Genomic DNA, 22,402 nt, shown 5'->3' with positions numbered 1-22,402 from the left:
TAGACCTGTCCCAGATGACCTGAGAGGTCTGGGGGGGTCATAGTGTAGTAGCAGATCAGAAATGTATTTTGGTCCTAATCGTTTAGTGATTTATAAACTAGCAAAAGTATTTTGCAATCAATTCTTTGAGGCACAGGAAGCCTTTGTAAAGACTTCAGAACTCGAGTGTTGTGATCCAGTTTCTTGGTCTTAGTGAGGACCCGAGCAGCAGCGTTCTGAATCAGCTGCAGCTGTCTGATTGATTTTTTTAGGGAGACCTGTAAAGACCCCGTTACAGTAGTCAAGTCTACTGAAAGGAACTGTTCTAAGTCTTTGTGTCTGCAGGTGTGTGTGGCTAAGAAACGATGAGTAATGCTGGGTACTTTGGCAGTTACCCACAGGTTCTTAACCAAAATTCTTTCCAGTGATCAACAGAAGACAGGAAACACGACAGGTTTTACTTGCTGCAAGGAGAGCTGTTGAGTGTCACCCCTGACAATCTCCAGACCAACTCTAACATTCTCCTTCAGTGCAGCCTTTTTATAGTATGAGTGAAGTAAGTTTTACACGATGTATGCAGAAAGGTGTGCGACCTATAACCGCTCACTACACAATACAACAGGATGACATTTCAGTTCAAAAGGACATGCACACATACAATACAGAGGTGATCAATTAAATCAATTAAATCAAGAGGGCATAGACACTCACACAATAGGAAGTAAACAAATAAGGAAGCAAATAAGGCAGCCTGCTGTTAAGCCAGCTACATCCAATGTCTGTGTGAGCTTACACATGAACAAGGAAAGGCAAAGTTCAAAAATGAAAACACAATTAGGTCTGTGACATAAATAAACACTTTGAGCATTATTAGCAAAGTAAAGTCTCTAACAGTAACCATAAGGAAACAATAGACCTGATTGCTGTAACAATAGACGCTGTTGTGTGGAGCAGAGACGAGGGCGAGCGTGAGGAATAACACGAGAACAGGTAAAACAAATACATAAAATACCAAAGACGCCTTATAGAAAGTGTTTGAGAGGCAGGAGCCCGGAGAAGGGTCTGGCTCCCTGAGATAACACAACAGACTGGATTAATTTCCTGCCAATGTTTCTGTTTCACTGCTGTGATTTAAGACTGTTTACGCTCTCTCGGCCCTCGGCTCGCTTCCTCACAGCGTTTACTTCCAGGCTAATGAAGCAGCAGCTGCTCTATCTTCATGGCGTTCTCACTCTGAGTCTGTCTAATCAACACACACATCAACAAAATGTGTTTTCTTTTTCGTCCCCCGTTGCATAGACTGCCGCTTCAACACGCGTTGCTTGTGAAAAACTTCTCCTTTTGTTTATGTGCTAATATGAACCTGCAGCTGTTGACTGAGCTTCTACTTGAAAATATTCTCTGCATCTCATCTGCATCAAACCGGATTATCATCACATACAAATCCTATCTTTATTGTAAATTGTGCGAGACGGGTCTTTGGGTTGTGTAATGCAGAACCGTTCAAGCTTTATTAATGTGTCAGAGGTTATTTCCACTGGATATTAATTTAATAGCTTTCTTTGTTTGCTAATTTTGGCTTTTATTGCCAGGTTGGATGTTTTAATCATGATGAGGTTTCATAACCAGCTGGTGCTTGTTTAGACATTGATTTAAATTTAGAAATTAAAGTCTCCTTTGACGGATCACCTTTCACTCTCGTTTAGAGGATCCAGGGATTTCTCTAGCTTGTTGTTTTTATTTGTAATGTGTTTTCAGATATGAAGAACATTTTGTAATGTCACTGAGATCAAGCATTACGTATCGAGAGAATACCAAATATATTTGTCAAATCTGTTCGCCAGAGCAGATGTACACTGTCATTTCCTCTTTAAAGTGAATCTCTCAGATACATCTATATTAGAATATAAAGCAGATTGCCCTACTAGAATTATGAAAAATTAAACAAGTTAAAAAAATCACATTGGAATATTCTTGCAGCGCTGTCACAATATTTTTGATTTTTATTATTTTTGTCAAAAACAAAAATAGTTTAGAAACTTAAATAATTGATTTTTAATTACAAAAGCTACTTTGCTTACATTTTATTTCATGCAGTTTCTGGTTAGAGCTGTAAATTAACTCTAGCATTATCTTAGTCTTGGTTTTCTATCAATGAAACCAGTCTTAAATACAGAAGTTTAAGCCACATTTCTTATTCATTATTATTATAATGTGTATAAAACATTTCTCCTTGTCTGGTGGGAGAGCTGCAGATTTCATTTCATTCTCCTTTGCTCGGGACCTTTAACTGACATGCAACTGTGAATCTCTGACAATACATTCTGTATTTGCCAACCATAACTACTTTAAGGTTAATCCAATCCAATAGATGTTTGTCACAGAAATATGATTTGTTCTTCTCTAAAATGGCAATAAATCTGTGTTGCTGTCCGTCCAGGTCTGCGTAAAGTGATGGTTCGAGCCCACCGGCAGGCGTGGTGCTGGCAGGACGAGTGGTACGGCCTGACCATCGAGGACATCCGGCTGCTGGAGCTGGAGACCCAGCTGGCTTTAGCTAAGAAGATGGCCCAGTACAGCCTGAGTGAAGAGGGGGGAGCAGAGGCCGTCAGCCAGGACCAGGAGCAGGGAGCTGAGGTCGTGGGATCGGCTGCAGAGGCGGAAGGAGGCGGAGGAAAACTTGGAGACTCACTGGAGACCCGAGGGGAGCTCACCAAGCAGTGGTCAACGTCCTCTCACTCATCCAACAGGTCAAATAAGAGAGGCGGTGAGGACCACTTTGGGCTTTTTACTTATTTGATATTGCTTTTGGCAAACATCGCTCAATAGTAATAACATTACGACCTGCTGTGTTGTGTATGTTCACAGGGAGTCCGTCTCACCAGAGCATTTCAGAGTGGAGGATGCAGAGCATCGCCCGGGACTCAGACGACAGTACCGACGATGAGTTCTTTGATGCTCATGGTAAAATCCTCACTCTCTGCATGATACAGAACTTTACTTGCGTCTTAAGGAGCTGCAGTGTTTATTCGGAGACAAACTGAAACCAACACCGTACATTTACTCCCACCTAACAACTTAACTGCTAATTTCTTCTCTGGTCTGATCGGCGCCACCTGTCTGCTCTGAGCACATCCACCGTCACTCTCCTAACGTTGTCTACCACACACTCGCTGCATACACACTGAGCACTGAGGTCTTCCTTATTGGATTCCCCGCTCCTCGATAGCCTGCCAGAAGTCTCTGCAATGGTCCACAAGTCTGATCCATCAACAAACTAAAAAATGCTTTTACACTCAAAATAAACCGGACGATGGTTCAATTTGATTCGGATTTCATCAGCTCGAGGTTCGACCGCGTAACTTGTAATTTTGGTTCGGATCAAACTGAAAGGTCAGAAGGCCTGGACTAAACATGGCTAGTGTAAAAGCACCATTATAAGTGCACTGTGTGTCTTGCAGAGGACTTTTCTGACAACGAGGAGATGTTCACCAAGGAGATCACCAAGTGGAGCTCCAACGACCTGATGGACAAGATAGAAACAACAGAGGCAGATGAAGCACAAGGTACGTGACTCTCCTTGTGACTCTGTGACATAGTTTACCTTAAATAGAACAGGGAACACGTATGGTCACATCAGATCCAGTACTGAGAAATAGTACCTTACATTGTTGTTAAAGTCACCTTTTATTTCCTGAATGCATTTATGTTTTCACAGAAACTTTGTACCAGGAGTCGGGCGGGGAGTATGCTGGGATGAGTAATGAGGAGAGGCAGATGGAGGTACAGTTTTTTCAATTTGCTCTAATTTGGTCCATGTCTCTCTCTCACACTCACACCCTTAATTAAATAGCTTGCAGATAACACTCTTCCTCCTAAATTATTTTTCAGTCATCCTGCCAGTGTAGTGAAACTAGGATCCACTCGCTACTGCAGCCATCAGTGGAGTTTTACTTAACCAGACGTTGCAGCAAATAGGGTGCTAAAGCTTTCACAATTTACTGTGTGAGTTTGTATGTAAGAGATTATTTCATAGCTAAAATGTTAAAGCCATAGACTGTACATCTTTTAAATTAGACTTCCACAGAGAGGACCATATTAGTGGATGGCGCGATCCCTTTCTGTTATACCTAGATCATCACTTAAAGATGTCCAGAAAAGTTTTTTTTGTAGAGTTTTACAAACATATAACATGTTAATTAGTGAGCTGTAAAGGGGTTTTACCTGTTTCCCCTCTTTATGCTATGCTAACTGGCTACTGGCTGTAGCTTCATATTTAACAAACAGATATGAAAGTGTTTTACCCTGCATTAGTCTACCTCGCTGCTCTTCTCTCCTTTCCCCGTATATTCCTGTAATCTGCTTGCTCATTCATCTCTTTTCATCCTGTTTACCTCCTGTCTATCCTGTACCTGCAGGACTGTTTGTCTCAGCAGTGTCTTCAATCGTCCAAAACTCACGTCCTCGTTCTGGTCCTGCACGGAGGCAACATTCTGGACACTGGCTCGGGTACGGCTGCAACAAAATCATTAATATAAAAGTCATACTTTCTAAAATCAATTCTAACTCCATGAGTAATTAAATCAGATAGACTCAATATTTTTATAATAACAGTGGATCAAAGGCAGTTCAATGTGAAAGGGGTGGAACATACAGAGAATTATCACCTGAATCTGTAGTTTCTCTCGGCTCAACGGAGCAGATTAGCTTTCAGCTCATTGTTTTGTCCTTTCCAGTAGCTGTTATCAGTGAAAAAGCTCTAAAAAATGACTGTATATCATCTGCACAGTGCAGAGCAGCAGACAGACACAGTTAGCTAAAGAGCTAAAGAGACAGATATTTCATCAGGAGTTGGTGGAGACTTACAACCAATGGGAAAAAACAAAGACCACCACTACTAATGAACCATTACTTACTTTGTACTTAATGTAGATTTAAAATCGCATATCTTGTGAATTAGAAACAATTGATCTTTTCAGTGGTAAAAAACACATCATTGCAACTCTAAACTAGTGCAGTAGACCCAGGTCTCATGGTGATACACGATAAATCTGAGGATGTGCAAAATAAATAACATGATAAAAGAAATTTCTAATGCACAAATTTAACTTTATGTTTTCTCTACTTTGATTCAGTTCATTTTAACTTCTCCAAAACTCTTAAAATTAAGAGTAAGAAAGAAACAAACCTGCGGCTATTTGACAAATGCAACTTATTACCATGGATCCGATCGCTTTGTTTTTAATGGTCTCAAAAGTTTTGGATCTAAAGTACTCCAAAAATATATTACATCTTTATGTGTGCAGGTGAACAGAACAGCAAGCAAGCAGATGTAAACACGCTGAGTGGAGCTTTTGAGACCGTGATGAGGGTCCATTACCCAGCAGCGCTGGGCCGGATCGCCATCCGGATGGTCCCCTGTCCTGCTGTCTGTGTCGACGCATTCTCACTAGTCTCCAAGTGAGCCATTACTCTTTAAATAATCCTCTGTATGTGTGAATCCCACATACGGACAGATAATAACGTGGCCTCTCTGCTTTGCAGTCTCAGCCCCTACAGCTACGACGAGGGCTGCCTGTCCAGCAGTCAGGACCACATCCCTCTGGCGGCTCTGCCCCTGTTGGCAACCTCGGCGCCACAGTACCAAGACGCCGTAGCATCTGTCATCTTAAGAGCCAATCAGGTGTATAGCGACTTTGTCAAGTCTGAAGAAGGAGCGTCTTTTAATGGCCAGGTCAGTGTGTAACCTGAAGCTTCATATTTTCTCCTCACTGGTTTGGTGACTGACGCTGATTCCTGTTTTTGTAATCTGTTTTCTAATCCAGGTGTGTGTTATCGGGGACTGTGTTGGAGGTATCCTGGGGTTTGATGCCCTGTGCAGCAGCTCGGTGACAGTGTCAGAAAGCCAAAACAGCAGCAGACGGGGCAGCACCATCAGTGTACAGGTAACAATCTCAACTCTCTGACAATTAATATCAAGACTAAAACTGGGTTTATGCTCGCCGTAAAGGCTCCATGTACCTCGGAATTGCTTCTAACTAGGCACATTCTGCACTTTTTATTCCAACACGGATTAAAGGAAAGACTGGCTGAGCAGTTTCACGTGTACAGTACAAACATCTGTATATAAAGCTATGATGATTAGGATGGCTGTCCAGTTTGTTAAACATTGAGCGGCAGAAAGAAAATTCATCTAGGAGCTAGGCAACAGTGACGTTCATAATTTTAGTCAAGAATACAATATTAGGCAGTATGTCAGTGTTTACTACTGTTGCCAGGCAGCCTTTTGTATACATTTACTTGTGTTCTCTACTTCTTCTCTACTTCTTGCCTATTCTCAAATACCCCCCCCCCCCCCCCCCCCCCCCCGGCGTTTTGGGGAATACTGCAACAGACAACGCATTGAACACAAATGTCTCTGCACATGCTCAAACCTCACACCACGGTGTCTTGTGCGCATATAAACAAAGCTTAGGAATCTACAGCAACACTAACAGCTGTTTCCGGCTGAAATTAGGCACTGCTAAATGTGAGCTAAATGCTAATGTCAGCAAACCAACCAAAAATTGTTAAGATATTATAGTTTTGACTAAAATGGTGGACTGACCCGCATTTTCATCCCTACAGCCATGCTGCTTGTGTATCAAAAATGTAAAACTGTAGAAACTTTTTAACCCTTTGAATCCCTTTTTGTTTCTCTGTCTCTCAGGACACAGACCTTCTGTCTCCGGGTATCGTCATAAACAGCATCTCTCCTTCCTCGCCATCCCTTGAAGGAAGCCGCCATCTCAGCCGCAGCAACATCGACATCCCTCGCTGCTCGGGGCCCGACGACCCCAAGAGACAGCTCCCACGCAAGCGCAGCGACTCCTCCACGTACGAGCTGGACACCATCAAACATCACCAGGCCTTCCTGTCCAGGTGAGACATGGAAATGGACAGAAATGTCACAAACTCTCGGGCAGATTTCAGCCAATATACGTAGTGTTCATGTATATTAGTTGTAAAAAAAATTTTTTTTATTTGTATGTCTTCTAAGTATTTTGAGGCTACAGCTGTTGACATCTTTGTTTTGTATCATTCTTGTCTTTCACAAAGGTTAGTGGAGAAGGCAGCATTTACTTGTTCACTGCAGTAATACAACAGACTGACCCTAAGTCAGTCTCTATTGTTCCTGCTCACCTAGCATTAGCATTACCACAGCTGATTCATCCACTTGTCCACTGAAATACTATTCACTGTCCGGGTTTAGCTTAAGTGGAGAAGCTAAAATATCAGATAACATCGTGATTTTTCTTTAGTGAGCATCTAGAGTATGAGATTTAGATGTCTGACCTTCGACAATTATCCTGGAATTAGTCAGTCCTTTCAATATCTACACAAAACGTAGCCGTGCTGTCGCTGTGCTGCTTGCAGGTTTTTGTTGTTTGTCTTAACTCCTTCTTCCCGATGGATTGTAGATTAATTTAGTTCAGAAAGACTTTGCTGAAAAAAAATAGGTTGTCTTTTTTTTGTTCTATTTTTGTCTATTGTCTTTAACATTAACGTTGTTGATGAAAAATGCAAAACATTTTGTCATAGGTCTGGGTTTTAAAAGTTACTTTTCATCACGTTTTAGTCATGAAAAATAGGCCGTTGGCAAATGTTTTCGCCCTAGTTTTATTAACGACATTAACACTGACTGTATGAATGTTTCCAGTCTTCACTTCAGTGTGCTCCACGGGGAGCCCGGGTCACGGCGCTCCAGCAGCAGCACCATGCTGGAAGGAGGCTCTTTGGGAAAGTTTGAATTTGAGGTGACTGACTTCTTCATGTTCGGCTCTCCTCTGGGGCTGGTGCTCGCGCTGAGGAAGACTGTGGTGCCCTTGTTAGACGGTGAGGAAGCTTTTCTACTTTGTTGTGCACTTTTTTGTTTTAGTTTGGTTTACTACGATGTTCCTCATGTGTCTGATTGAGCGCATACTGTAGGTTTAAAAAGAAAAAGTCTCTTGTAATAGCATTCTTTTTGCCAGTTGGGCAGGAAGTGGTTATTTGTAGCCTCCGATGTTTTTTTCCTGTGTGAGATACTCGTCTCCAGCAGCTGGAAAGCAGCTGGAAAAGCATCTGGAAAGCAGGTGTCAGCGGTCAGAGGTCAGGTTTCTGATATCGAAGGATGAAAAAGATTTGGCTACAAATCTAACTATTGTGTTTCCTTTGGGGTTTAAGGGAGAGAAGTTACTGACCTGCAGCTGCTGGGCTATTTTCCAATTAGATACACTAGGATTTAAATTGTTCACAGAATAGGAGGTTCTTTGGTTCTTTGGTTCTCTTTTTTGTTTATTAGTTTTCTCAGCCATTTATTCTTTGTTCAGACTGAAAGGGGTAGGCTGAAGCTACAAGCTCTTCTTGCTAAACATACAGTGGTTTGTTTCACATTAAAGTCACAGACCCACATCATACTATTCTTACCATAATTTGTGATTTGACTGGGAATGCATAGTTTCTTTGTGAGATTTAGAGGTGATGGTTTGCAGATGTTCAACCTTTGGACAGAGCCAGGCTAGCTGTTTCTCCCTGCTTTTAATCTTAGTACCTACATATTTTGGTCAGTACCCTAAAAAGTACAAAGTTACAGGTACAAAGACCTGGAACTTTTAACCAGAAATAAATAAAAATAGGTTAGTTGGTTCCTTAGTGGTAGTTTTATTGTATCATCTAACAGTTTTCTCTTTCTTAAATCTCTTTAACTCTCGTTGTGTGTCTCCCCCTCCCCCCCAGTGTCTGCTCTGCGTCCAGCCTGTCAGCAGGTTTACAACCTGTTTCATCCAGCCGATCCCTCGGCCTCCCGCCTCGAGCCTCTCCTGGAAAAGCGGTTCCACCTGCTGCCTCCCTTTAGTGTCCCTCGTTATCAGCGCTTCCCTTTGGGTGATGGACACTCAGCTCTCTTGGGTGAGTCCACACATCCAAACGTCAGGAGACATTTCACTGCACTACTGTATTACATGAAGATGAGTTTGTTGTATCTCTTTCTTCCCCCCTTCATGTGGCCTCCTAGTTGAGACCGTGCAGAGTAACCCTCAGCTTCTGATGGATTCTACTGGTGCAGTTTCCCACCGCTGTCAGGACAGCACCGTCAATGAGACCTCCATCCCTGTGCCTGTCCTCAACTGGCAGCTCCACACAGACAGTGTGTATCAGTCCTGTTGCTCTCTTTATCCCTCTAGTTTTTGACGTATCTAAAGGAAAATCCAGTAACTCTTTAAAATGTACCTGTTCTAATGAGCTTTAGAGATTATGGTGGGCAGATTTAGTTACCTTTGGAAAGAGCCGGTTTGAAAACCCTTATGCGAAACTAAGCTACTGTAACCACCAATATTACTTTATAGTAGCATCTGTCAATTACTTTGCTGACTCACAGCTCTGTTAACTGCTGTCATAAAAAGTTGTACTTTATTACATTAGCACTAGGTCTGCTATAGAGGAATCATACAGATTCATGATAAAGGGAGTAAACACAGTTTGTTGACTTAGCACCTGGAGTACACAGATGTGTGTGTTTCCACGCTGATCATACTCATAAGGTTGAAACCAACCGAATTTATGCCAAAGCTGCAGAAATAAGACCCAAATGGTATTTTTCTACTGGAATATTTCTTGTCTATCTCTGCGGGAAGGAACATGACTAACGCCTACTCTTCTGTCTCTGTAGCGGATTCTCTTCACTCGCATATCTTTGTGGACGGCCAGCCCACATCACCGGGGGTCCCTCACCTTCGCTGCCACCGCAGGGCCAGCGAGGCCAGCATAGCCAGCCAGGTGTCGGGTTTAGCTGACGCTTACAACGCCTCTAACATCGCCACCAGTGAGTGTGACTTCTAATCTCTCGGGTGTGACCCAAGTCTTGGTCTACAAGCTGACAGTTTACATGTTGACGTTCTCATTTCCTCCCTCCAAACGTCCCCTCAGCACACAAACGTGAGGTCAGCCTGCTGTCCCAGCTGGCTATTCCCTACAATAGATTTGTCTCACGGAGCTCGTCTCTGCGGTTGCAAAAGACTATCTGTCAGGTGTTCCCGAAACCCAACGGTGTGGAGCATGAGCAGAGCTCAGACGTTAGCTCTGTCATGACCTCTGACCTCACCGATGTCACGTCTGAGACAGGCATCAGCTTGTTGAAGAACATAGAGCAAGGTACCCTAGGAGCAGTAGTAAGAGTACACGATGGAAGGATGCCAGTCTCCATCCTCATCCCCTGTGCTCTTTACTTTCTCCTCTGACATCTTCCTCTCTCCTCAGTCTTCCTCAATAGTCCTGTTTCCAAAAATGATAAACAAGACCTGCAGTTCTTTCTTAACCTCAACTTAATTAGAACCACTTCTGTTTTTCTTGCAAGACCACCAGAAATAAACTGTGGCAAGGTTCTCACAGAGTCTGAGCTGTGGTTTTCTTGCAAGTGTGCGTTCAAAACCTCTTTACAACTCTTCACCCTCCTAGTGCAACCGTGTGTGATAACCCTAAACTGTTCTCCTCTGGATGAGCAGAATGTAGATCTGCAGTTTTTACCACACCAAAAACAAAGCTTAAGCTGCTGGATGCACTGATTCCTAAACTCCCTCTGTCTCCTTTTGTTCCACCTTGTTCCCTCCCCACTGTAGTTGCTTCTCGGTGGTGGGGCAGTAAGAGGATGGACTACGCTCTGTACTGCCCTGATGCCCTGACAGCGTTTCCGACTGTGGCTCTGCCTCATCTCTTCCATGCCTCCTACTGGGAGTCTACAGACGTCGTCTCCTTCTTACTCAGACAGGTTCATAGAGTCTTTCTGCTAATAATTAACATGTCATCCTCAAATTGAAAGTGTATATTGAGCAATGCTAGTGGTGTGGCTCTACCAACCGGGACCCACCACTGTGATATCTCTATCTTTGGAAAGGATTGCAATGAAATTTAGTACAGACATTCATGTTCCCCAGAGGATGAATCCAACTGACGTTTCCTTTTGTGCCATCGCGAGGTTGACATTTGTTTATTTGTGAAAGATCATCCATTAGAGTGATTGCCATGATATTTGGTTCCGATAATAATATTCTCAACAGCAGCTATTGTATTTTATACAATAGATTTAGTTTTCACAGTTCTCCACGGCACTGCACATTCAGCTAAAGCTTCAATCCAGAGTTGAATGCAAAGGACAAAGCCATATATCTTGTTCAGTGAAATTAAGCACTCCAGCTAACGTGATGCTTCAGCAAGTTTATTGCTTTTTTACAAAAAACATTTATTTTCATTGCAGTGATAAACCAGAATAAACAGATGAAGACACATAGAGAGCAAGCAGAGAAAGTGCCTACTTTAGCTTAAAAACAACATTGAAAACTTTGAATTAAATACTTAGCAACGACAGACTGCGTAGCATCATATGTTAGCTTTGGCAGAACTGTGGCAGGCTGAAGAGAGCAGACCTTTGTTTATTTAGGATTCGCATTAACTCCTGCATCTCTCTATGTATGAAGATTTACTATCCAAGTGTAAAAACAATAACGGGGATAGACTAAATAAGTTATCTTCCTTAGGTAATGAGACACGAGAACTCTAGTATTTTGGAGCTGGATGGTAAAGAAGTGTCTGAATTCACTCCGTCCAAACCTCGAGAGAAGTGGCTCCGCAAGAGGACTCATGTTAAAATAAGGGTAAGATCTTTCTTAACCTCTTTTGGGGTGGCTCAGTGGGGATGGTCGCTGGTTCAAGTCCCAGTACGGCCCAAGGTACAGAGTGTGGATTGGTAGCTGGAGAGATGCCAGTTCACCTCCTGGGTGCTCTTGAGCAAGGCACCGTAGCCAAGGCACCGGTTGCCCACTCACTCTATCTCTCCATTTGTGTATAGAGGGTGTGTGTGTGTGTGTGTGTGTGTGCGTGTCAGACTTTCGTGTAGTGATTTCCAACAAAACAGAGTGTAAATCGGGGATTAATAAATAAACAGTACAAATTAAGTGCATTTCCCACAAGACATTTTTTGGATAAAAATGAAACTGTGAAAGTGATTGATGCCCTTGAACAAAACACAGTAAACGTTACATTCTGTTGCGTTTCAGAACGTGACAGCTAACCACAGAGTGAACGACGCCGTGTTTGCGGAGGACGGAGCCCAAATGGTGACGGGACGTTTCATGTACGGCCCTCTGGACATGGTCACCCTCACTGGAGAAAAGGTACTGACGACCGTTCAGCTGTGACGCACAACATAATAAAAAAAGAAAAGTTATGTAATCGCGTCACAATCTTCGAGGTCACGCAGAATTGAAAGATCTTTGTGTCATTTCCTGCAGATTGACATCCACATCATGACCCAGCCTCCCTCTGGAGAGTGGGTTTACTTCAGCACAGAGCTCACCAACAGCAGTGGAAGGGTCTCTTACGTCATCCCTGAGAACAAAAAACTGGGTATCGGAGTGTATCCAGTTAAAATGGTCGTCAGGTATGCAAAGTCTTTATTATTTCACATAAACAAAAACATTGACTTTACTCTCCTTTTCCCTCCTTTAATCTCCTCCTTATACAATACCTTCCATCTTTCTCTTTCAGGGGCGACCATACAGTAGCAGATAGCTATCTCTCTGTTGTTCCACGAGGAACAGAGTTTGTTGTGTTCAGTATTGACGGGTCATTTGCTGCCAGTGTGTCTATAATGGGCAGCGACCCAAAGGTTCGAGCTGGTGCTGTGGATGTGGTGAGGTAAGGATCATACCCAGAACTCTCTCTTAGCAATTATATAACAATGCAGGTTGTCTAAGTGCCTTTTGTTAATCTATATAAATCAATATCTGCATATAAATGCATAATCTGTAGGCAACGGGACAAGATTTGAGTCATTATCCGTTTGTAGTCTGTGTAGTATTGTATTATCCCGTTTGGGCGGACTGTGGGTGCATGCAGGTAAACAGACCGTGTGGACAGCAAAAGAGGCGGAACGCATTAGCAAAAATGCACTCTTGGAGGGAGACATCTTCTCTCAACTCCAACTCCATTCTCGAGTCTTAAGTTGCTAATCGGACCCGGCACACAAAAGAGGAAGTCTTTGCCTTGATGTCAGCTGGGTACACCGGAACTCCTGAAATGTTAGCCGTTGTAACCGGAGACTAAATCGTAAAAAAAAATTCTACTTAAATTGTTAGTATTGTTTTTAAATATTTGTATACCCCGGTTCAGGTATCAGGAAGAAAGAAATGGTATTGGAACATCTTTGCATTGATGTTGTTGTTTTTTGCAGGTACTGGCAGGACTTGGGCTATTTGATAGTGTACGTAACGGGTCGTCCTGACATGCAGAAGCAGCGCGTGGTGGCCTGGCTTTCTCAGCATAACTTTCCTCACGGCATCGTCTCATTCTGCGACGGGCTGGTTCACGACCCGCTCCGACACAAGGCCAACTTCCTTAAAGGCCTCATCAACGAGGTTAGTCAGGCCACTGGGAGTTTGAGTCCTCTATATAATGAAATCCTTGAAGTCTCTAAAAGTTAACCTCCCTGTTTAGGCTCACATGAGGATCTTTGCAGCCTACGGCTCCACCAAAGACATCTCTGTGTACTCAGCTATTGGCTTGCCTCCGTCACACATCTATATAGTGGGAAGGCCCACGAAGAAATTGCAGCAACAGTGTCAGGTACTGAATAAATCCTGATAGCAAAGGCATAATTTTACTGCATTACACCCTATCAAACTCAAAGCATAATTGTGTTGTTTTGTGCAGTCCATCAGGTGAATCGATGGTAAAAAATATACAAGTTAGTTTATCATATTCAACATTTTAACCATTAACCAAGCCTCTTAATCACAATCACAATAAAAATGTTCAGAATGTGGTTGACAGTTATCTTTTACTTCTACTTTTAACGTAACCAGTAACGGAACCATTTGGAAATTGATTAAAATGACCAGAGCTTGGAAGTTATCTATGTTGTCCTGGAAAATTGTAATTATATTTTAGCGTCTCACTTGCATACGTAAACCTAGGTGCGTATTTAGTTTGAAACTTGACTGTTGCTGGGATAAGCTGCATGACTTTACGTCTCTTCCAGTTCATCTCGGATGGCTACGCTTCCCACTTGTCCCAGCTGGAGTACAAACAGAGATCCCGTCCCGCCAAGTCCGGAAGCACCCGCATGGTCCTCCGCAAAAGCAGCTTTGGGATGGGTGCAGCCGGAGGAGACTTCCTTCGCAAGCGCAATCACATCTTTCGCACCATCTCTCAACAGCCCGGCGGGGCGGGGTCGGCCTCTCCGAACCAGCCGGGGCGGACCGAGCGAACCCTGAGCCAGTGCGAAATGGAGAAGGATCGAGGGGTCGGGCCAGCGAACCAGAGGAGCATGAGTATAGCTGCAGGGTGCTGGGGCCGCAGCGGGAGCGCCAAGGAGGGCAGCGGAGGGTTACTCAGCCCGAAATAAGGTTGGAGGTGGAGCTGTGGTGTTAAAGGACCCGGCCTGAACCACCATGATCTCTGGATTGGACACAGAGAGAAGAGAGAAGGGTGGAAGAAGACGAAATGGATGTAGGGTTTGTATTTTAGAAATTAAAGCGACAGAGACGGATACAGCCTGAACAACACACTTGATTAGAGGAGATCTGTCTAGAAGGAGTGGACAAATCAGGCCGAGCGGGATCCAGCAAACAAAAGACAATTCTGTAGCATGACTCTTTTACAGTAATACTTTTATAGGATACATCACTAACTAACTCCTCTTCACTAACTAAGATGAAGAGGAAGGATTAAATGAAATATTGTAAGCCTTAAACTAATCTCGTATAACGGGACCCCACCTCACCTTTCCAAACACACACGGAAGCGACATTACTGTCTAAGCATTCACACTCTCATGAGCTCAGGACAAACTGCAGAGCCAGATTCATCTTCAAACCGCCGAGCATATTATCTGGCAGCCATGGCAAAGAGCCGATGGCTTTCGCGTCTGATTCTGTCCCACTCTAGAATCTGTCGCATAGATTCTAGGCGACAACATGTGTCAAACACAACAACTCGAGTACAGAATACAGAGTCAGTTCATGCAAATTAGAAAGACAAACATATTATCTCACGCACGTCTTGCGCTGCCTTTCCATGCAGGTAGTTTTGGTTTTGTTTGTCCAGGATTCAATATGTCAGAGATGACTGCCTCATTTTCTTGCTGGGAGCACCACAATTGCATTCAGGTGGAGGCAGCCATCTAAGACCGTTGAGCAGATAAAACCAAAATTGCCTGCATGGCAAGATACAATCAGAGGTAAGTGAATTTTTTTTTGTTTTTTTTGTAGTTTTGGTGAATTTATCCTTTAAAAACCTGGGAGCTGGACTTAAAAATCATGAAATATAATCATCATGAACTATCAGATGTGAAAGTACTTCTTGTCTTTGTCACAGAACAATTTTGTTCCTCACTAATATGCTAGATGTGTTTAAATACATAATGCTAGTTTTCATTCCCCTCTGTGTGTGTGTGGGTGGTGGTGGGGGGGGGGGGGGGGGGGGGGGGGGGGGGGGGGGGTGTAGTCTGTAGTATTATCCCTTTCAGTGTGGCCTCTGGGCCATCCAAGGCCTTAATATCCAACAACACACTTGCTCCACCGATGGAACAGACCGCAAACAAACAGGGCATGCAGCATTAAAGCAACAACTGGAACTCTGTACAGTCCACAGCAACAATCCCTTTATATATTCATCTGCTTGCAATACCTCGGATCCACCTGTTGGTGGTGTTCTGGTCCCCACATGTGCTGCTGCTGGGACAGATGTTTACCCCGGCTATTTGCTCTTTTGGACGGACGGGGGATTGGATGTTATGTTTTTGCTGAGGAGCCTGTTTTATTTCAGGCTGGACGGCAGGAGGGACGGAGACATTATTCCCATATAGCTTTCTCTTACGGAGACCTGTTAATCTTTCAGTATTTTTACCAAACGGACTGAAGAATGGGCCGATAGGGATTCAGCATGAATGTTGAAAAGACTGGATCGATCCTCTCGGTGGTGAATGTGGAGAACATCACTGGTGCCCTCATAAGAGCAAACTTGTTGTTGCTTCAGTCTCCGCTGTATATTTTCATACAAATGGGATGTAGATGAAGAAGAAGAAGAAGCCAACTTACATCTCCAATCAAAAAAACTCAAATATTGTGCACAAAACAGTTTCAAATGCTGATGCCACTCTCCCTCATTAAAGGATGGGTTCACAGTTTTTTAAGTTTTAAAACAATAGTGAAGGTATAGTATTATTATTCCAGTTCCTTCTGTTTATTCTCACCATTAAAACATATTTCTAGTGTGCTTCCAATGGAAGTGATGGGGGATGAAATTGTTCTGTGTATATGAAGTTAATATGAAGGTTAAGCAGAGTGAGTTAGTCAAATCAAGTAGGAATCTATAGATTTGTTAGTATGACATTAGATCAAAACATTTTGGACCATTTCCAGTCAGGTTTCAGGATGTATCACAGTACTGAGTCAGCTCTGCTAACAGAAACAAAAAACTCACCCTCGACAGAAACTTGATCAACACGCCCACTCGCGCGCTGTGAATTCCCACACTTTTTGGGCTCATTTGGAGATTACACGAACTTTGTACTTGGGACCTGGCAGGGTCAAGACCGTTTGACGTCCAGTCTAACTGATTCGGACATTTGCGTTCTAACACACAGCTCTGCCGGATAATGTCTAGATAAGTTCAGGTTTGCAGTGCATGTGCAAAAGGGGCATTAGATAACTTTAGATTCCTGGATTTAGTCCTCCATCACTTAGAGTGGAAGCACATTAGGATTATTAGGATATTTAAGATCCTTTGATGGCCAGTATGAACAGGAGAAAAAGTTTCAACGTTCAAATGGGCATCTGCCATGACTATTGTTTTTAAAAAATGACTTAAGAAATTAAGAACCTCTTCTTTTAAGCTTTTGGACGTGTGGAGCGCTTGTACCTTTTCATTTTACTATGCTGTAGTTTTATTTATGCCCAACTTCCACACCACACAGGAGTGTCTGTTTCCACTCTGTGTGTGATCAGAAATGTCTTCAACCCGACACGAAAGCCAAAATCATTCTCTAAATACTGTAGTTAATCAACTGTGTAACCTCATTGTTGTTTTTTGCACTAGTTTACGGTGGAAGTATACGGTAGTTACCATCTCGTGTTGCTACATTCGGACACCTCTGTGGTGCCTGACATATTTTGTTCATTTCAGGGTATACTGTATGTGCAGATAGGCACACGTCTGTAAAATTTGTCAGAATAGGAAAATAATGTAAGTACATGTGCCAAACAGTAACCGGCCTAGAGGAGAAGTATTAAGACCAGGGGTTTTCAAAGTGTGACACCTCCGTCCTCGTATTATTACTCTTTGTCTTACTTCTATTTGGAGCTTCAGTTCCTATAATATTTTGGGAGATGTAAACAGGATGCATGAGTTATGCTGTAAGCTACAGCTTGGGCTTCATTATTTTAAGCTATAATTTGTTTACATTTTGGCAACTAAAAGTATGCCGGATTAGCTATTAGCACTTCCTGTCTGTAATGTACCAACAGGGGTCCAGACAACTAGCACTGGATTACGTTGATACTAAGGAAAACTTTAAAACCTGCTGATTTTTAGGCAAGTTATACAAAGAGTCTTTTTTTCTGTGATTCCTAAGCATACTTACTTACTTATGGATGTTAATTGCCAGAGGTCCCCTGGAAGTGTAAGTCAGACTGAATCTGAAAAGATGTGCGTATTATGTTTTTGTGTTACGATTTGACTGAGTTATGACTCCAAGAATGCGTATGTATTATGGCGCAAATAATCTTAACTGTTTTAGTGTGCTTTCACATCTGTCTGGACCACGGGCAAAACATCAGACACCGTAGCATTTTCCAGCTGTTTCGGTTCCTTTCCACACTACACTGGTTGCTCTGGTACGAATCAATTGATGAGTTGGCGAAGCAAACCAAAATGCAGCAAAACAAGTCATCACGTGAGAACATTCACATCATTGGCCAGATGTGTCTTTGAACGCATTTCCTAAACTGCTCTTTGATTGGTCTTACGGCAGCTAGTTTAGTCCAAACATGCACAGTTTTTCCAGCACTTGGGCTTGTTCGAGGTTAGATTACGTTCTTACCACAAACTAACTCCTCCAGGCCCGTTCGGCCCTCGTCTGGTGCACATCCGAGTGTGATTGCTGCATCCACACCGGCCCAAACGGACCGCACCAAGGGGGGAGACAAACTCTAGCCCCATTCAACCAGACTAGATGGTGTGAAATCCTCCTTAAAGTACCTTCATAGCCTCCACAACCCTCTGCTGCAGCAGTTACATACAAAACCACGATAACTAACTTCCCATTGTTTTCTGAACACCTGTGTGCACCTGCCCCCCTTTCATCTCACCCATTGTGCCCCCCCCCCCGGGACGCGGCACACTTTGAAAACCCCTGATTTAGATTATAACCAATCTTCTATTAGTGTAAGAAGGGGAGGAGTGTACTGAGAGCATTTACTTACTGCTTTGACTGAACTTTGATGCTTTTTGGAAGACTAAACCTTTTTAATATAATGGTGTCCATGTCTGAGAAAGACAAGGTGTCTTTTTAATCTTTAATTGTGAGCAGAGGCCGAGCACGCTGCTGTAATCGTGGACAATAGGCTCTTTTGCAAGAAGCCATTGACTTTTAAATTGAGTTTCTGTCGTGCTGTGGGTGGCAGTGGGTGGGTGGCTGCCATCATTGTTCCCCTTTTAGCCGATTGGCTGCTGAGTTGAATGTCCGTCCATTTGGATTCTGAGACTGTTGTTCAGGAGCCGCGGCTGTGTCAGTGTACATACTGTAAAGATGTATATGTAGGAGTTATTTATTTACGTAAAGATCATGACGTTACTCTGGAAATTTCAGGTGAAATGTATTTGAAAATACATAGCATTTAATTTGTCACTTTGGCGGTCATTAAGACAACGGACCAACGCAGAAAGGTTTTTAGTTTTTAGCAGCGCAATATTATATCGTCCCAATCACAGCCGAGCAAAACCGCTTTCTCAGCAGCTCAACAGCGACCGCCCACTGGCTGTGGTCCCGTAAGTGAATTTCACTATTCAGTTTCTCCATTGACGTTCCTTCAAATGTTCTTATGACAAGTCTGGAACCAAGCCAACCAGATACGAGATGAATCCTGACCATAAAAGATTTGATTAGGGTGTAAAATAACATTTTAAAAACAGCAAAAAAAAAGGCAAAAGGTGCCAGACTGGGTACAGAAACCATCAGAGACTTCAATGGTAGCGGCTCGCCATAGACGCAGTAAACATTGCCATGGTAACAGCGGGCTCCATCGATCATAGACGTCGCTGTTGCGCATAGAATTGTGGGTAGTGTAGTACTTCTCCATGACATTGCGAATAAAACACGTTTTTTCTTAAAACAAGTTTGGTTTCATACAGACTTCTAGCTTCTACAGGAGCAGAAAGTATCTTTTCACAACCTCGTAGCTCATGGTCGGTCCACCTCGGATGGTTTAGACGTCATGGCTGATAATCAAAATCCTTATGGAGAAAATGTATGTGATTTTCTTACTTCCGGAACCACACTGTTGACCTCTATTTAAGCTACAGGCAATCCACTGTCTGAAATCTCACACACACACACACACACACACACACACACACACACACACACACACACACACACACACACACACACACACACCACTTGCACCTCGTGAAATCTATTTGTATCTGATCTACTGTTGACCTCTGCTGTCTCTCTTTACAACAGTCAACTGCTGAGCATTTTATAGGACTTACCGTACCTATTTTTCAAACCGTAGTGTTTTACAAAACCTTTGAAATATAACTGGAGACTGTTTTTTCAGTGAGGAGTGATGGGTGCATGAAAAAAGTGAAACCCCATAAACGAAGCAGCTCTATTTAACAAGCTGTTGCATGTCATCCAGTTGGATTGGAACTACTTATCCTTCATGCTTAACAATAAGAAAACAGGTGTCCACTGTGTCCTCACTGTTTAACGAAGTGTATATCAAAACATTCTGCTGATTATATGTGAGAATATTAAAAATGTTGCCACATTTGGATAAGACGCTTTGAGACCTACAGAGGTTTATCTTCAGCTGAGTTTTAGAGATTACATTCAAGTTTGATATGCTCTGATTTTAAAGTATTTCACTTTCTATTTTAACCCTGTTATTTAGCATTTATAAGCAGTACAAACACACAAAAACACACTGTAACACAACACTTTGTAGTTGTAAGTTATAATATTAAAAATTATTATACTGTATTTATTTGTAACAATTTCAGCTCTTCCTACAGTAGAGCCTTCTCTTAAACACTCTGAAGAAGGCTTTGTGCCAAAATGTGTGTTGATTTATTGTTATGTTAGCCTAACTAAATAGTAGGTAAGACTTATAAAACTAACTTTCTGTCAAATTTGCTGAAACTGACCCTTAGAATTCCTGTAGAACAACACGAAGCAGGTCATTTAAAAATAAATCTGGCTCCTCTGGCGCCACCTACAGCCTGTTTTGTGATTTGCAAAAATCCGCCACTCGCTCCCTGTTCAGACACACCAATCAGGGCTGGAGGGCGGGTCTAACTGCATGTCAATCACTGCTATCACTGCTCATGCACATGCATTAATTCTCCCTGTGGGGGGAGGGGCTTAGGAGACCGTTTATGGGCTTTAGCAGAAAGGGGTGGAGGGACTGAGAAGTTGTTGATGACATTTTTGGGCTAAGTCCTGGATCTTCACAATCATACCTACGGCACCTTTAACTTAACAAATATTATGACTGACTACAGACATACAAACCTTTTATCCAAGGTTAATATTGTGCTTGTAAATGCTAAACAACGGGCTTTAAAATAAAGTATTATTTCTCTGTATGCTGTTAGCACCTGTATACAAAAGGCCATAACCTCTTTTTACATGATTGGAAAGTGTTATCCTTTTAATTCATGACATTAACTGATAAAAGCACTGTGTGTACTTGAGTAACAACACCAGTTGTGTTCAGACAGAGGATACAGTAGGTAGGTACTGATGTCTCCTATAGCTCATATGTGTTCAGGCAGATCGGGCTGACCTGCGACCCGGCTGTCTCTCTACCATTGTCTGTTATGTGGAATAAATACAATTGGACGATAAATACATGTGTACGTGTGAGTTTATTAGCCATGCTACAGTCGGTCTCTTGGTCGGTTTCAACATTTTCAACATGCAAAGTATCCCAACAAATATCTGATGGACACTTTGGTGTCAACATCTGGTTTTGATGGAAAGATATCAACAGCTTATATACTTTTCTACCCATCTCTTTTCTCCTAAAGTAGTCTATTTGTCATCTAGTCAAAATTAATATATCCAATACTTGACCAAATACATATATAAATCTAATGACATTCACCATTGTAGCCTTTAGTAGTGCTAATTAATAATCAGGCTAACAGGCTATAGCAGCTTCACAAAGATTATATTTTCAATTGTGTAAACCCTACAAATTATAAAACCCAAAGTTCAACCCCAATGTATACATTTAAATTTGAGTACCGTTTATTAACTTAAATTAGTCCTTAACAGTTGAAATTAAAGTTTAGCAAGAGTCCATATCAACCATAGACTGTATATTAGTAATAATATAGCCTACATTAGTCTATGATGTCAACACAACTGCAAATTAACAGTTTAACAGTGAACATAAATTAATGGCCAACAAAAACAGTTAGTTATAAACCAGTGGGTCCCATGAAACACTGTTGTTGCATAGAGGGTTGATGCGTAGATGACATAATAGTGTACGATTTCATTATAATTGTAAGCCTAAATCAAGGTAACAAGTTGTTTCGGTTTGCGCTGTTAAATTGTAATTCCTGTTATACTGATAGAAAGCAAAGTCTTTTTGAGTAAAACATGTTAACGATGCGATGGTGTAGTGGATAGTGCAGTACTCATATGCCGTTATTTTTTTGCCGAAGGAGGTTCGAACCCAGCGCGACACAGATCATCGTAATTTATTTTAAAACACAACTTTCCCGCTGTACAATGTTATTGTAGTGTCATGCTCAGATATTCTGTTTAGTTCAGTACATTTTATATTGAGGTGCGACATGCAAAGGCCAGTAAAATGTTTATGAATTTGTAGCGAATCTGCCGACGTGGGTAGCCGTTGAGGTTTACACGGCATCTGGACAGCCTCGGAAACCAGTAGGTGGAAAAACCAGAAGGCACATAACACCGTTAGAGCCGGAGGAGCAGGAGGAGTTGGAGCCGGTAGAGCCGGGCTGTTTTTGGTAGATTTATGGCTCGGAGGACGAACTATGAAAGAAGGACGTTTTGTGTTGTTGCCAGCAGTTGCGAGTGATTTGTAGCTGATCGGTTGTGGACATGACTAACTTTTGCGCTTAGCGATGCCCTCTGCCCCCAGTC

General features: G+C 42.4%; 1 protein-coding gene and 1 long non-coding RNA gene across 4 annotated transcripts in view; one reads left to right on the top strand and one right to left on the bottom strand.

Moving 5' to 3' along the window:
- The window catches only part of LOC117959121 (membrane-associated phosphatidylinositol transfer protein 2-like), a 44,684-nt gene extending 29,895 nt beyond the window's left edge, over positions 1-14,789 (top strand). For 2 of the 3 annotated variants that reach the window (XM_034896051.1, XM_034896052.1), the window contains 22 exons: positions 2,420-2,746; positions 2,848-2,943; positions 3,441-3,545; positions 3,698-3,762; positions 4,398-4,488; positions 5,286-5,439; positions 5,524-5,713; positions 5,805-5,924; positions 6,689-6,900; positions 7,679-7,854; positions 8,737-8,907; positions 9,014-9,145; positions 9,668-9,820; positions 9,925-10,149; positions 10,614-10,762; positions 11,529-11,645; positions 12,048-12,164; positions 12,282-12,430; positions 12,538-12,687; positions 13,223-13,406; positions 13,486-13,614; positions 14,030-14,789. In XM_034896051.1, coding sequence (XP_034751942.1) covers positions 2,420-2,746; positions 2,848-2,943; positions 3,441-3,545; positions 3,698-3,762; positions 4,398-4,488; positions 5,286-5,439; positions 5,524-5,713; positions 5,805-5,924; positions 6,689-6,900; positions 7,679-7,854; positions 8,737-8,907; positions 9,014-9,145; positions 9,668-9,820; positions 9,925-10,149; positions 10,614-10,762; positions 11,529-11,645; positions 12,048-12,164; positions 12,282-12,430; positions 12,538-12,687; positions 13,223-13,406; positions 13,486-13,614; positions 14,030-14,395 — 3,578 coding nt within the window. In that variant the 3' untranslated portion in view covers positions 14,396-14,789. The remainder of the gene's footprint in view (positions 1-2,419; positions 2,747-2,847; positions 2,944-3,440; positions 3,546-3,697; positions 3,763-4,397; positions 4,489-5,285; positions 5,440-5,523; positions 5,714-5,804; positions 5,925-6,688; positions 6,901-7,678; positions 7,855-8,736; positions 8,908-9,013; positions 9,146-9,667; positions 9,821-9,924; positions 10,150-10,613; positions 10,763-11,528; positions 11,646-12,047; positions 12,165-12,281; positions 12,431-12,537; positions 12,688-13,222; positions 13,407-13,485; positions 13,615-14,029) is intronic. The other variant, XM_034896053.1, reaches the window with a different exon arrangement.
- The window catches only part of LOC117959215, a 19,963-nt gene extending 215 nt beyond the window's left edge, over positions 1-19,748 (bottom strand). The window contains exons 1-2 of the long non-coding RNA XR_004659895.1: positions 19,670-19,748; positions 6,280-6,286 (exon numbers count right to left, since the gene is read on the bottom strand). This is a non-coding gene — a long non-coding RNA (uncharacterized LOC117959215). The remainder of the gene's footprint in view (positions 1-6,279; positions 6,287-19,669) is intronic.
- Between the last annotated feature and the right edge of the window lie 2,654 nt (positions 19,749-22,402).

Source organism: Etheostoma cragini, chromosome 16, assembly GCF_013103735.1.
Source record: "Etheostoma cragini isolate CJK2018 chromosome 16, CSU_Ecrag_1.0, whole genome shotgun sequence".
Lineage (NCBI taxonomy): Eukaryota > Metazoa > Chordata > Actinopteri > Perciformes > Percidae > Etheostoma > Etheostoma cragini.
The sequence above is the reverse complement of the archived record's forward strand: the minus strand, read 5'-3'. Positions and strand labels throughout refer to the sequence as shown.